We start from the raw sequence: 14,834 nt of genomic DNA, 5'->3' as shown, positions 1-14,834 counted from the left end.
TATTCATGAAGCATCCTTCCTGGCAGCTCGTCCATAGTAGGTAATTACATAGAGTTTAAAATATCTGACGTTGCTTGGAAGCACACAAAGCTCTGTCAGCTGCAAGCAGACAGCTGATTTGTAATTTAATTAACATCCTGGCTTGTCCTGTTCTTTATGGAAAAAAAGCAGGAAAGTATTTCCTTTCACTTGTGAGTTTTGTTTAAAAAAATTCAAATGGAGCACCTGGGAGAGCTTTTTATTTCTCCCATCAGTGCTGTTACTTACATCCTTCTCCAAACTCTGGAAAAATTCCTCTTTCAAGGGTTCTTTGGGCAAGCCATATTGCTAATTGTGGGTCATTGTTTTTTTAAAGGGTGATTATTTTGAAGATAGATCTGGCTGCAAAGTACTTACTTATTCAACAAACATTTATCAAGTACCTACTATGTGGCAGGCACTAGAGGTCAGCCGTAAACCAAACAGGTGGGGCCCTTGACCCCATGGGGAGGGGGGCGGGCACGGTTAGTTCAATGGAGGAAACAAACATTCAGCACATCATCACAGAAATAAATGTAAAACAAAAATGTGCCAAGCTTTATGAAGAATAAGGACAGGGTGCCCTGAAAGCCTATGAAGCAGGGAGCAGTATGCGGTGTGCAGAGGCAGGGAGAGAACTTCCTAATCTGGGAAGTCAGGAGGTCACCTTGAGGAAGTGAAGGTGAAAGTTATGCACAGTCTCTCTTGCCTTTCCTTCTCCCATTTTTCTCCTATCTGAAACTACCTACCTCCACCCCCAGATTTGCAACCTATATGTAATCATTCTGAAAGAATGGATTGGAATAACAGTAAGAATGGGAAGGAGAAATAAAACTGTGCTCCAGTCAAGATATTATTCAGATAATTCATTTCAAATTAAAGAAATGAATATAAATATTGATCTGATCATTGCACTGAACATTCCTTTATCTTCTCTTGTTTTCTTTTTTTACCCATGTTTTCCCTCCAGAGAGGAAGGCAGTGAGTAGGAGTGAGGATTCAGTAGGTATATAAAAGTGATGAGTCACAGGTCATAGATAGGCTAAGGCATCATGGAAAAAGGAAGAAGCTGGAGAAAAGGATCTGCTGGGTACAGACTGCAGCAATCTTATTAAAGGAAATCCCTAAAAGTAAATATCAAAGTGTTTAAACAAATCATTGTCCTCAAAATAAGAAGGTGGCTGGCAGGGCCTAGATGGGAATACTCAATTATGGAACTGAAATTTCTACAGCCTTGAGATGAAACGGAAAGCCTTTGTTTTCACGTGGTTCATCACTGAGCTCATTTTCTTTGTCCCTTTGGTTTTCTCTTTTTTCTGAGATTCACTCACCTCTTCCTTAGGGATCCTTTGAAATTCTGTTATTATTATTATTTTGTTTTTACCAAATTCATGCTTCTAGACTATGTGCTTCCTTTCAGCCCAAGCACATTTTTTAAATTAAGAGGCTTTCTTCCAGAAGCAGCATTGAATCAGACACACACTATGTATGTAGCATTCTAGCCTGACCACTCTGCAGGATACAGAGATACACGTCAGGGTTCTTACCCTCGAAGAACTTGGATTACAGAGGGACAGATAAAACTTGACACAGAGAACATGGTTTGTCAGTATAGTTAACAGAGACAGTGAAACTAACAAATTTTTTAATGTCAGGCTTTGTGTAAGGAACTGTGATTATTACTTAATTTTATACCTGCTTCATAATGCTACTATCAGCCTTAAGTGGGATAATTTCTGTGACATTCTTAGCAAAGCGTTCATGGATAGTATTCACTAATAGTATGATAATATGCCACCTATTCATGTGCACACAAACATGTTCTAGCTCTCCAGCTTTTGATTTGTTCCCTCCCTCTCTCTCTCTCTCTCTCTCTCTCATCACTACAGTGCCAAATCCTGCTACAAGGGGGAAGTAGAGCACTTTTTATGAAGCAACAGAGGTAAACTCAGATTTTTATTTATGAGACCTTGAAATATTTCCAATTTCTGGATCAGTTATCATGCACTGTGCCAGCAAAATGCCATCTTCCAAATTGCACCAGAGAACCTCCAGTGACAGATCAGGCACATGTAAGATTCCGTGTTTAAATTCTGGGAAACTCAGGATGGTTTGTTCTGACTCACACAAGCATCAGCAGAATGTACTGAGCAGAGCCTGGTCAGACTTCCTTAGCCTTTTTCTATCTGTGTAGGGGGGACTGTGGTAGAAAATGAGTATGAGTATAACTGCATGCAAGCTCAGGTGGGAGGGCTTTTTGATTATGTGGATCATGTTATTGCTCAGGTAATTACAGTTTAATTCAGTTAAACTTAAATTTACTGATCTCTTTCTATGTGTCATTTGTCAGTTAGGCATTGCAGATTCAGAGATGAACATGACTCTACCTCTGCTCTTGAGGCATTTGTGGGCTACTAGGGGAGATAGGCACATAGACAGAGTCATTACAGTATAAAGTTCTTATTCATCGACAAAATTCTGTGCAGAACACTATGGGAGCGTAAAGGAGATACAGATTTCCAACCTTTGAAGTCAGAGAATGCTTCTGAGGAGGCAACACTAAATCTGATAATCAAGGACCTAAAAAAGTTTGCTTGATGAAGGAAGCTGGGATTGGGGGCAGGGTTAAGCTTCAGAAGGGGGACGAGGATAGAATTGCAGAAGTCAGGGGCAAAATGAACTAAGATAGGGAGACATAAGTAGTATACCAGGCATCCCTGTCTTGACACCTATCCTGCCTCCCCTTAGGGCAGAAACAGGAAATATAATCTGTTTACAAAGTTTCTTTATTATTAGTAGTAGTAGTATTATTATACTTCAAGTTCTAGGGTACATGTGCACAACATGCAGGTTTGTTACATATGTATACATGTGCCATGTTGGTGTGCTACATGCATTAACTCGTCATTTACATTAGGTGTATCTCCTAATGCTATCCCTCCCCCTCCCCCCACCACATGACAGGCCCCGGTGTGTGATGTTCTCCACCCTGTGTCCAAGTGTTCTCATTGTTCAGTTCCCACCTATGAGTGAGAACATGAGGTGTTTGGTTTTCTGTCCTTGTGATAGTTTGTTCAGAATAATGGTTTCCAGCTTCATCCATGTCCCTACAAAGGACATGAACTTATCCTTTTATATGGCTGCATAGTATTCCATGGTGTATATGGGCCACATTTTCTTAATCCCGTCTACCATTGTTGGACATTTGGGTTGGTTCCAAGTCTTTGCTATTGTGAATAGTGCCGCAATAAACATACGTGTGCATGTGTCTTTATAGCAGCATGATTTATAATACTTGGGGTATATACCCAGTAATGGGATGGCTGGGTCAAATGGTATTTCTAGTTCTAGATCCTTGAGGAATCGCCACACTGTCTTCCACAATGGTGGAGCTAGTTTACAGTCCCACCAACAGTGTAAAAGTGTTCCTATTTCTCCACATCCTCTCCAGCACCTGTTGTTTCCTGACTTTTAATGATGGCCATTCTAACTGAGTGAGATGGTATCTCATTGTGGTTTTGATTTGCATTTCTCTGATGGCCAGTGATGATGAACATTTTTTCAGGTGTCTGCTGGCCGCATAAATGTCTTCTTTTGAGAAGTGTCTGTTCATATCCTTTGCCCACTTTTTGATGGGGTTGTTTTATTTTTTTCTTGTAAATTTGTTTAAGTTCTTTGTGGATTCTGGATATTAGCCCTTTGTCAGATGGGTAGATTGTAAAAATGTTCTCCCATTCTGTAGGTTGCCTGTTCACTCTGATGGTAGTTTCTTTTGCTGTGCAGAAGCTCTTTAGTTTAATTAGATCCCATTTGTCAATTTTGGCTTTTGTTGCCATTGCTTTTGGTGTTTTAGACATGAAGTCCTTGCCCATGCCTATGTCCCGAATGGTGTTGCCTAGGTTTTCTTCTAGGGTTTTTATGGTTTTAGGTCTGACATTTAAGTCTTCAATCCATCTTGAATTAATTTTTGTATAAGGTGTAAGGAAGGAATCCAGTTTCAGCTTTCTATATATGGCTAGCCGGTTTTCCCAGCACCATTTATTAAATAGGGAATCCTTTCCCCATTGCTTGTTTTTGTCAGGTTTGTCAAAGATCAGATGGTTGTAGATGTGTGGTATTATTTCTGAGGGCTCTGTTCTGTTCCATTGGTCTATATCTACCATGCTGTTTTGGTTACTGTAGCCTTGTAGTATAGTTTGAAGTCAGGTAGCATGATGTCTCCAGCTTTGTTCTTTTGGCTTAGGATTGTCTTGGCAATGTGGGCTCTTCTTTGGTTCCAAATGAACTTTAACATACCTTCCATGGTCATGGTTAGGAAGAATCAATATCATGAAAATGCCCATACTGCCCAAGGTAATTTATAGATTCATTGCCATCCCCATCAAGCTACCAGTGACTTTCCTCACAGAATTACAAAGTTTCTTTTACTCAAGTCCCCTTCAACAGACCAAGCTGAGGAGAGAAAAAGAAGAAAGCACAGATTGCAATACAGAGGACTTCTGCCAATGGCCCTCATTTTGTAGGCAATACAGAAATCCTCAAAGGTGCCCAGAATGACATTAGCACCTACCAGACAAGCCTTGGAATGAAAAGTGACTCAGAATTACCCAGAATGTTAGGGTTGATTCTTAGTCGGGGTGTAAGAATATTTCCTAAAAATTTTATTTCCTGAAGATAAAGTTGGCCTCTAAAGACCTTTGAGTCCTAACTAACTTAGAAGACTAAGTGCTCTTTCTCTAGAGTGAAATTAACATGCATTTGAAACCTGGTTTGCCACTTTCCAGGTATGTAAGCTTAGAAAAATACCTAATTATCTGAGTCTAAGATAAAGAGAATAACACCTATGTCTCATATGGTGATGATGAATATAAAGCATTTAATATGGTTCCAGGTACATTAACTGTAGCTGGTATTATTATTGGTTGTAATATTGCATTAGTGTTAGGATTAGCATTAATGTTGGTGTTAATATTAATCCTAGTATTATAAATCAGTACCTTTGTTCAGGCAAAGGAAATAAAGATTTGAATACAAGCAGAGAAATTCTGCTATATCATATCAGGGTGATTCCTTTGGAAGCTTGAGTTTAAGATGTGACTTTCTCATCAGTTCTTGTCATTTCTTGCTTAGTCATAGGCTGAAGACTCAAAAAAAAAAAAAAAAAACGGGAATGTCTGATTGGCACTGGGCAGGGTATTATTTAGGTCCACAGTCTCTTGGATGACTCCCTATTGTCTACAGTGGACACCAATCTGCCTTCCAGGCTCCTCCTGCCACACTGTACCTTACATCCCAAGCTTCATCCAAGTCTTATGTCAGCTCACTAGAAGCAGACCTAAGATGAGATTTCATGTGTGCATGATTTATGGAGGGCAGTTCCAAGAAAAAAAAAAAAAAACATAGGGAGTAAGGGAAGCACAAAGGAACTCTGCAGAAATATAAGTCCAGGTACAGTTTAAATTTAAGCTAATCTTGCTGGATACTTTGTAGTGTAATTCACATCACAGGATTTGTCTCACCGTCAGGTATGAGAGTTGGGGTTCAAATATGACTCCTGTGGACATCCAAGAGAGGAGGCTTCAATCACCTAAGAGTAGTGTTCCTGAAAAGTATGCAGCTATGAGCCTTCAATGGGCAAAAAAGATTTCCATGGATTTGGGTAGGGACACAATAGCATCTGCTACAATCCACTTTAAGACTTCACTGTTCCCTCAAACATCATCCCCTCTTACCACATGTCTCTTCATATGTTGTGCCTTTGGCTGGAATATCTTTTACCTCTTTATGGTATTCCAGACCCTGTTTCAAACTGGGAAGCTGCAGACAGCCAGCCACAAATGCTTACTCATTTCTGCTCCCACAGAAATAAGTTTATCACGAGGTATGGTAGCTTATCTGTGCACAAGGATAACTCAGTAATTTATGGTCTTCTTGAGGTCAAGAGTTGTTGTTTTCACTTCATATTCTTAGCATATACTGAAATGAATGATGAGGAGAAAGATATGTAGTACTTAATAGTCTGATGTCCTTTTAGATTGCGTCAAGCAAATGATGTGATTGTCCTTTTTACTTGAACCTGAGTTCACAGCATTTTATAGTGAAAAAGTTTTCATCCAGTAGCCAAAATAGTATTGTGGCTTAGGCAACTGTTATCTATTTCATCCATTTGTGTAATGGTCGCTCATGGCTATATTCAACAAACACTTATTGATCATATGTGTCGTGCATTTGACTAAAGACTGGAGATGTGAGAATAAACAATACCAACGTGGTCCCAGTCCTTACAAGATTTTATAGTTCAGTGGAAAAACACAGAAAATACACCACCATATAGCATGATAAGAGTTATAATTGGAGACTATAGGGAGTTATGGGAACATGCACACGAAGAAGAAGTTCTGGAGTTCTGTTGCACAACAAAATGAATATAAGTAACGCTACTGAACTGTATACTTAAAAATGGTTAAAATGGTCAAAATTTTTTGTGTATTTTACCACAAATTTTAAAAGAAGCTTAAAAATGAGAAGCAATGGTTTGTTCATATTTATTTTATAATTATTGGAGTGAGAATGTTGAGAACAAAAGTAATTCAGGGCTGGATGAGGTGGCTCATGCCTGTAATCCTAGCAGTTTGGGAGGCTGAGGTGGACGGATCACCTGTGGTAGGAATTCGAGACCAGCCTGGCTAAGATGGTGAAACCCTGGCTCTACTAAAAATAAAAAAAATAGCCAGGCGTGGGGGTGCCTGCCTGTAGTCCCAGCTACTCAGTAGGCTGAGGCAGGAGAATTGCTCAAACTTGGGAAGCAGAGGTTGCAGTGAGCTGAGATTACGCCATTGTACTCCAGCCTGGGGTGACAAGAGCTGGAGTCCGTCTCATAAAAAAAAAAAAAAAAGTAATTCAGAAGTAATGCGGGTTCAGCATATATAGTAGGGTTATGGCAGTGTAAGAAAGCTTGTATTCTGTCCTGTGGGCATGTGAGCCATTGGAAGTTTTCAAGAAGGACTTTATCAGCATGTGATTCACAAAGTCCCCTGGATCAGTGTAGAGAATTTATGGGAAAGGGGCAACCTCACAGACAGGCTAGCCAGTTCAGAGGCTGTTTCTGTAGCCCAGCTGAGAGCTTATGGGATCCTGAACATGGACAGTGTTGGTGGGGGTGTGGGAAGAATAAGGAGAGCGTGGACTCAAGTATTATTTAGGATATAAATCAGGCAGACTCATTAAATTGGCAGATGGCAGCAGGCAAAAGACAGGATGGAGTCTGATTGACTCCTACTTTTCTGGCCTAGATGACAACATAGATGGTAGTGCCTTTATGAAAGAATCGAAAATATGGAGCAGACGTGGGAGTCAATGGGTTGAAAGCCAGAGAAACTAAAATGGGCACATGTGTGACATTATTCCACTCACAATGAGCATAACTGATCAAAAGCAAATGTTAACTTTGATCCATGTTTCTGAGGTAGATTACATTCCCAAATTATTCATAGGTTAGATAAACAAAAGCACGGTATTTGCAGTTCACAGAAATGTTCTAACCTCATTGTGTCGTGCATTCTCAGTGATTTTTTTTTTTCTATCAAGCAGCCAGTTCAGTTTTCAGACTTGGGCTTCATCTCTTTATGGGGGTAGAGAAGAGGCTGATGATAATTGAAAGAGGATTCAGATTGTAATGATATGGATAGGGTCTTGGCGCTGATGCCCGTCAGTTAAGGTGACTCTTGACAAGTACCTTAATTTCTTGGAGTGTTAGTTTTCTCATAGGTAAAATGGCCGAGAATGATTGCAATGGAACAAGTATATGAGAGTCCTTTGGCAACTGCAGTTATGACATTGTTATTTTTGTTGAGACAAATATTACTTGGGACATTGAAGAAAGCCCACCCTGCCCCAGAAAGTATAAGTATTGATAATCTGCTTCTGAGGAAGAGTGAAAAACAGATGGAATTACCATCCCCAGCGTGGTTCTTGTTACTTTTCTACTATGAGTCAGTCTGAGAGCTGATGTCCAAGAAATTTGATATATATATATGTGATATCATATATATGATAAAATTAACCGTTGATGATAACAATAATGGGACACTGGGAAGAGGTTAGGCATCACAATTAAGCCTGTGATGGTGTTATGACAATGTTTAGATCCCTGCTCCCAATATCCCTGTGTTATGCGCAAGGAACACAGGCAAAGTAAAGCAAACTAACCCTTTATTATCTGAATTAGGGGTCAGATGTAGAGGGTTCCCTTTCATCTTTCCCAAGTAGGACAACAGCCTTGGAACAATGGAACTCTAAAGGGACAGATCCAAGGGAAAAGGGGTACAAACTAGAAAGAGACAAAGAAATAGGATGGAGACCCAGGCTGAGGCTGAAAATAGAGATAGACCCCAACAAGAGGGCTGAGCTCCCTCAGAGCGTTCCTAACCCTGAACCTGTTTTTTTTTTTTCTCTGCCAACTTCCTTATATCTGCTTGGAAGACTCAAACAGTGATCTTTACTGGTACAGTCATGTATAAGCAAGATGGTTAAGAAAAGAAGAAAAGGGAACAAGAGAGAAAGAAGTATTTACCTCTGTTCCCTCAGGGAGCCATCACAATATAGGCAGATACCTTGCCTTGATTTTTAAAATTCTTTAAAAGAGCTAGCTCTGCTTCTAAAAATTGTGATCTTTTGTCCTGGAATCTGACTAACCCAATCCATACTCCTTCCCCTATGTGGTGAAGTAAAGAAAGATAAGACTGTCTTCTCTTTGAGTCTAATACAAATAATGTGGGTGACAAAATTTTTTCCTCATTTCAAAAGGAACTTAAATCACTCACAAATTCTGAAAGAAAATTAAGTTTTCTAAATGGGATATATTGGAACTCTATTTTCTTCTTGCTCAGTACTTTTTTTCTTCTCCATCCATAACCTAGAATTTTTAACACATACTTAGCTACTCTGGTCAGGAGGGTTACCTCCTCACTTACTTGAGTAAAGTAAATGTTCTGTCTCATTTGTTATTACCTTTCTGTAGCTCATAAACAAAGAGAGTATATTGTCAGGCAGAAACAAGTCTGGGCATTGGTCAATATTCATGATTAACTCAGTTTTGCTTGCATTTGACCTGGTCTATGGTGACCACCAGAAGAGTCTACAGCAAAGTCCATTTGGTGAAGTCAACGGTAGGTGCACACTGTGTCCTATTGATGAAGTTAGAATATGAAGTTCAGTCTATATCCTTTGCAAACACTGATGTATACATACTTCTCCTTTCTTTTCTTTTCTCCTAGAAGTATCGATATCAAGATGAGGACGCTCCACATGATCATTCCTTACCTCGACTGACCCATGAAGTAAGAGGCCCAGAACTCGTGCATGTATCAGAAAAGAACCTCTCTCAAATAGAAAATGTCCATGGATACGTCTTGCAGTCTCATATTTCTCCTCTGAAGGTCAGTTATATTGCTCTTCTGACTTTAGAGTTGGTGACAGTGGTTGGTCTTAATTGCTAATGGAGATGTTTGCTGGCCGGATTAAATGAGGCTCTTTTAAAACATGATAGAGGACACGGGTTGCCCAAGGGTCTTTCTTGGGCATTGGAGGCTCACCTTGTATTTTTGGGACATATTTTTATTGCGATTGTTTGAATATCCGGAAAAATGATTTTAGTTGCTGAGAATGGACTAAAGAAAGCGCCAAGAGTGAAACACTGAAAGGGAAAATAAGCTAACCACATATTTTTAAAGCCCAAATACATTAAGATTTTGCTCAAATGCTCTCTGTTTGTCAGTACTTGTGGTCCAACAAAGGGAGCAAATATAACATGATCACATCTAATGACTGCCTTACTGTCTAAACTATAAAGGAAAATGTGTGAGTTGTCTAATCAATGCCTCTATTTTATCCTAGAGAAAATTATTTACTAGATTTATTTCAGTTTGGTGTCATACTTTTCCCAACACTTTCTACTTTTTAAAATTTAATTTTAAACAATTGCTTGATAAATTATATTTCGACAAGAAGATATAATTAAATGAGAAAAATACTTTTCTATGCCCCTTGGCTGCAAATTACTCTGCTTTTTTTTTTTTTTTGGCTGAACTGGCACTACTGGATTTTGTGTTTTGGATAAAAAGCTTATAAAGGTTGATTAAAGTTTAAAAAGAAAAAAATCAGAATATGGCTGAAATAACAGAATTGAAATGGAAAAAATAAAAACACCTACCAATTAACTCCTTAGTAATTATTGCTGAACAAAAATTTCTTTCATCACCTAGAACATTCATTTTGCCAGCACTTCTACGTAGCTGTGCTACAATAAAAAATACAGACATAAAAGTATCTCCCGTGTTCTCTGGATCTTATTATACCCGCAAAAACATCTAAGAGAGGTTAACTTATGCTTAACTTTACGTTTCAAATTTTGGAACATTTCAAACATATTGGTATGCTGAAAATGTATTATCAAATAAATTAGCTACAGCTACTACCAATACATAAAAATATCAGACCAATTGTCAAATTCCAGTAAATATTATATAGTAAGTAAAAAATATGTAAATATTAATATTATGCTCTGGGATTCATTGTTCAAATCTCCAGAATCTCTTTGCAAGTATTTGGATGACTGGTGAAAATGAGTATGTTTAATCTGGAGAAGAAAAGATTAAGAATTGGGGGACATGGGGCTAAACCATTTTTACCTCAAGAGCTGTCATCTGAACAACACGACATCGATGTCATGCAGAAGGCAGAAGCAGATCCACTGTGCAAAACTGACAGGAATGTATATTACATTTGGAATCATTTTAACACCACAGCTCCTGACATTTGTAGCTAATCAAAAAACTTATAGACTACTTCATGAGACAGAAGTTCCCTATCCCTAGAAATCTTTCAGCAATGGATAATGACTTGTCAGAGGTTTTGCAGAAAAGACTCCTTCTTCCACAGAAGGGTAAACAAAATTGTCTCTAAGGTCCTGTTTAGGAATCAGAATTCTGTGTTCAGTATAGAATCTTGCTGATTCCTAGAGTTAGACAGTACTCTTTGATATTTTATAACAATTGCTGATCCTTACTCTGTGTACCAACCACTGTAAATTGAGAAAGGGCAGGGCTGAGAGACTGAACTGCGTTGAGGGTACTTACATTTCAGTTTTATTCTTTCAAACTGGTTGAAAAACTCCCTATAAGAACCTCCATAGGTCAGGTGCAGTGGCCCGCGCCTGTAGTCTCAGCATTTTGGGACGCTGAGGTGGGAGGACCGCTGATCCCAGGACTTCAAGACCAGCCTGGGTAACAAGGCAAGACCTTGTCTCTGCAAAACATTTAACAAATTAGCCAAGCGAGGTGGCATGCAAGTGTAGTTGCAGGTATGCAGGAGTCTGAGGTAAGAGGATCCTTTGAGCCCAGGAAGTTGAGGCTAGAGTAAGCCATGATCACACCACTGCACTATAGCCTGGGCAACAAAGTGAGACCCTGTCCATGCCGCAACCTCCAACACACACATACACAAAATTCGCCACCTTTCTGCCTTCCCAACCTTTCCTCCTTAATCAACTCTAGAGCATACCTCCCAAAGGACTTTAGGCTAAGTAAGTAGGGTAATCAAGGCTAGCATTTTGTATCCTTCTACTAGAATTGATAATATGGTGATTATTAGTATTATATTTAAGTCAACCAATAATGATAGATGAAATATTTGAAATAAGTGCATCTTTTGTCTTATGAGTAGGATTATGCCTGAAAGTAGTGAAATTCCTTGTGTTACTTCTGGGATTCAAAATTGGAATAGGGAGAATCCAAATTTTATAATTAGTACTATTATAATTATGAGGGATGCTGGCCTGGTTACAGTAAAAAAAAAAAAAAAAAAAAAAATGAACAGAGCAATGAAAGTACCATGGGAGCTTTGTTTTGTATATTAAGTCTTCAGCATATACATGATAATATAATTATCTGAACATCTGCAGTTTTGGTGATTGCACCATCATTTATTATGCTACTCGCTGTCTCATTTGGAAAATGTGTATCAGAGTTGAGGGGAAAGTATGCTTTTCCTAAAGCTCAGATCTCATATAAACAAGGGAATTTTTCCTTTATCCTTTGCCTTCCAGGAATCTTAGAATTAACTGTATTCAACTTCAATGGGTTCCTCTTAGCCTAGATTTTCTGTTATATTTATGTCACTTCTAACTAATTTCCTAGCCTTTTATTGAGGGCACCTCATGTCAGTTTTAAGAACAGCCAACTATGAATAGCAAGCCCCTGGGATAAAACACCATGGTCCTAATAGATTTTTCTCCTTTTTGGAACCACCAGTTCTGTGGTATGGCCCCAAGGTATTGTGAAGAGGAGGGAAAGGGAAGCTCGTCAAGGATTTCTACACTCAGGCTGTGAGGTAGCTATTTTGGGACCAGGATTTTTTTCATCAATTACCTTCTCGAGGTGTTTATACTAAACAAGATGTGTTTGAGTATTTATTTATTTATTTATTTATTTATTTATTTATTTATTTTAAACTTGTATTTTAGGTACAGTGATACATGTGCAGGTTTGTTACATAGGTAAACTGCATATCATGGAGGTTTGGTGTGAGGATTATTTCATCACTAGGTAATAAGCATAGTATCAAATAGTTGGTTTTTCAATCCTCACCCTCCTTCCACCCACCATTTTCAAGTAGGTATCAGTGTCTATTGTTCCCTTATTTGTATCCATATGTACTCATTGTTTAGGTCCCACTTTTAAGTGAGAATATGCAGTATTTGGTTTTCTGTTCCTGTGTTAGTATGCTTAGGATAATGGCCTTCAGCTCCATCTATGTTGCTGCAAAGAAAATGATCTCATCCTTCTTCTTTTACTTTCTTTCTTTTTTTTCTTTTCTTTTTTGAAACGAAGTTTCCCTCTGTCACCCAGGCTGGAGTGCAGTGGTGCAATCTTGGCTCCCTGCAACCTCTACCTCCCGGGTTCAAGTGATTCTCCTGCCTCAGCCTCCTGAGTAGCTGGGACTACAGATCTCCTGACCTTGTGATCCGCCCGCCTCGGCCTCCCGAAGTTTTTATGGCTGTGCAGTATTTTGTAGTGTATACATACCACATTTTCCTTATCCCAGCTACTGTTGATAGGCATTTAGGTTGACTCCTTGCCTTTGCAATTGTGAATAGTGCTGCAAGGAACATACCTTTGCGTGTGTCTTAATGGCAGAACAATTTATATTCCTTTGAGTATATATCCAATAATGAGATTGTTTGGTCGAATGACAATTGTTTTAAGTTCTTTGAGAAATTGTCAAACTGCTTTCCACAATAGCTGAAATAATGACATTCCTACCAGCACTGTATAAGCATTCCCTTTTCTCTGCAACCTCACCAGCACCTATTATTTTTTGACTTTTTATAAAAGCCATTCTGACTGGTGTAAGATGGTGTCTCTTTGTGGTTTTGATTTGCGTTCCTCAAATGATTAGTGATGTTGAACATTTTTTCATGTGCTTGTTGGCCGCATATATCTCTTCTTCTGAGAAGTGTCTGCTCATGTCCTTTTCCCACTTTTTTTTTATAGGATTGTTTTTTGGCTTGTTAATGGATTCTGAATATTAGACCCTTATTAGATGCATAGTTTGCAAAAATTTTCTCCCATCCTGTAGGTTGTCTATTTACTCTGTTGATAGTTTCTTTTGTTGTGCAGAAGCTCTTAAGTTTAATTAGGTCCCATTTGTCAAATTTTGTTTTTGTCAGAATTGGTTTTGACATCTTCATCATGAAATCTTCACCAGGTTCTTTCCAGAATAGTATTTCCTAAGTTATCTTCTCGGGTGTTTATAGTTTTAGGTTTTGTATTTCAGTCTTTAATCCATCTTGAGTTGATTTTTTGTATGTGGTATAAGGAAGGGGTTCAGTTTCAATCTTCTGTATATGGCTAGCCAGTTGTCCCAGCACCATTTATTGACCAGGGAGTCCTTTCCCATTGCCAGTTTTTGTCCGCTTTATTGAAGATCAGATAGTTGTCAGTGTGCAGCATTATTGCTGGGCTCTCTATTCTGTTCCATTGGTCTATGTGTCTGTTTTTCTACCAGTATTATGCTGTTTTGGTTACTGTAGCCTTGTAGTATGGTTTGAAGTCCAATAATGTGATACTTACAGCTTTGATCATTTTGCTTAAGATTGCCTTGGCTCTTTGGGCTCTGTTTTGGTTCCATGTGAATTTTAATAGTTGTTTTCTAATTCCGTGAAGAATATCATTGGCAGTTTGATACGAATAGCACTGACTGTGTAAATTGCTTTAGGGAATATGGCCATTTTAACAATGTTTATTCTTCCTATCCATGAGCACAGAATGTTTTCAATTTGTTTGAATCATCTCAGATTTCCTTGAGCAATTTTTTTGTCATCCTCGTTGTAGAGATCTTTTACCTCCATGGTTAGCTGTATTCATAGGTATTTTATTCTTTTTGTGGCTATTGTAAATGATATTGAGTTCTTGATTTCACTCTCAGCTTGAATGTTGTTGGTACATAGGAATGCTACTGATTTTTGTACACTGGTTTTGCATCCTGAAATTTTGCCGAAGTTATTTATCAGATCATGGAGCTGTTGGGTAGAGACTAAGAGATTTTCTAGGTATAGCATCATATCATCTGCAAACAGGAATAGTTTGATCTCTTCTCTTCCTATTTGAATGCCTTCTACCTCTTTCTCTTGCCTGATTGCTTTGTCTAGGATTTCCAGGACTCTGTTGAAAAGGAATGGTGATAGAGGGCATCCTTGTCTTGTTCTGGTTTTCAAGGGGAATGCTTCCAACTTTTGTCCATTCAGTATGATCTGGGAT

The 14,834-nt window shown here is 38.6% G+C and overlaps 1 protein-coding gene across 9 annotated transcripts in view; it reads left to right on the top strand.

Annotated features, from left to right (window-relative positions):
• DLG2 (discs large MAGUK scaffold protein 2) overlaps positions 1 to 14,834 on the top strand; it is a 2,194,174-nt gene that overhangs the window by 1,096,813 nt on the left and 1,082,527 nt on the right. For 7 of the 9 annotated variants that reach the window (XM_055281254.2, XM_055281252.2, XM_055281263.2 and 4 more), the window contains one exon: positions 9,294 to 9,455. In XM_055281254.2, coding sequence (XP_055137229.1) covers positions 9,294 to 9,455 — 162 coding nt within the window. The remainder of the gene's footprint in view (positions 1 to 9,293; positions 9,456 to 14,834) is intronic. The other 2 variants (XM_055281255.2, XM_055281259.2) reach the window with 1 other exon arrangement.

The sequence above is a fragment of the Symphalangus syndactylus genome, chromosome 6 (genome assembly GCF_028878055.3).
Source record: "Symphalangus syndactylus isolate Jambi chromosome 6, NHGRI_mSymSyn1-v2.1_pri, whole genome shotgun sequence".
NCBI classification, from domain to species: Eukaryota; Metazoa; Chordata; class Mammalia; order Primates; family Hylobatidae; genus Symphalangus; species Symphalangus syndactylus.
Note: the sequence above shows the minus strand (reverse complement) of the source record. Positions and strands in the feature narration are given on the sequence as shown.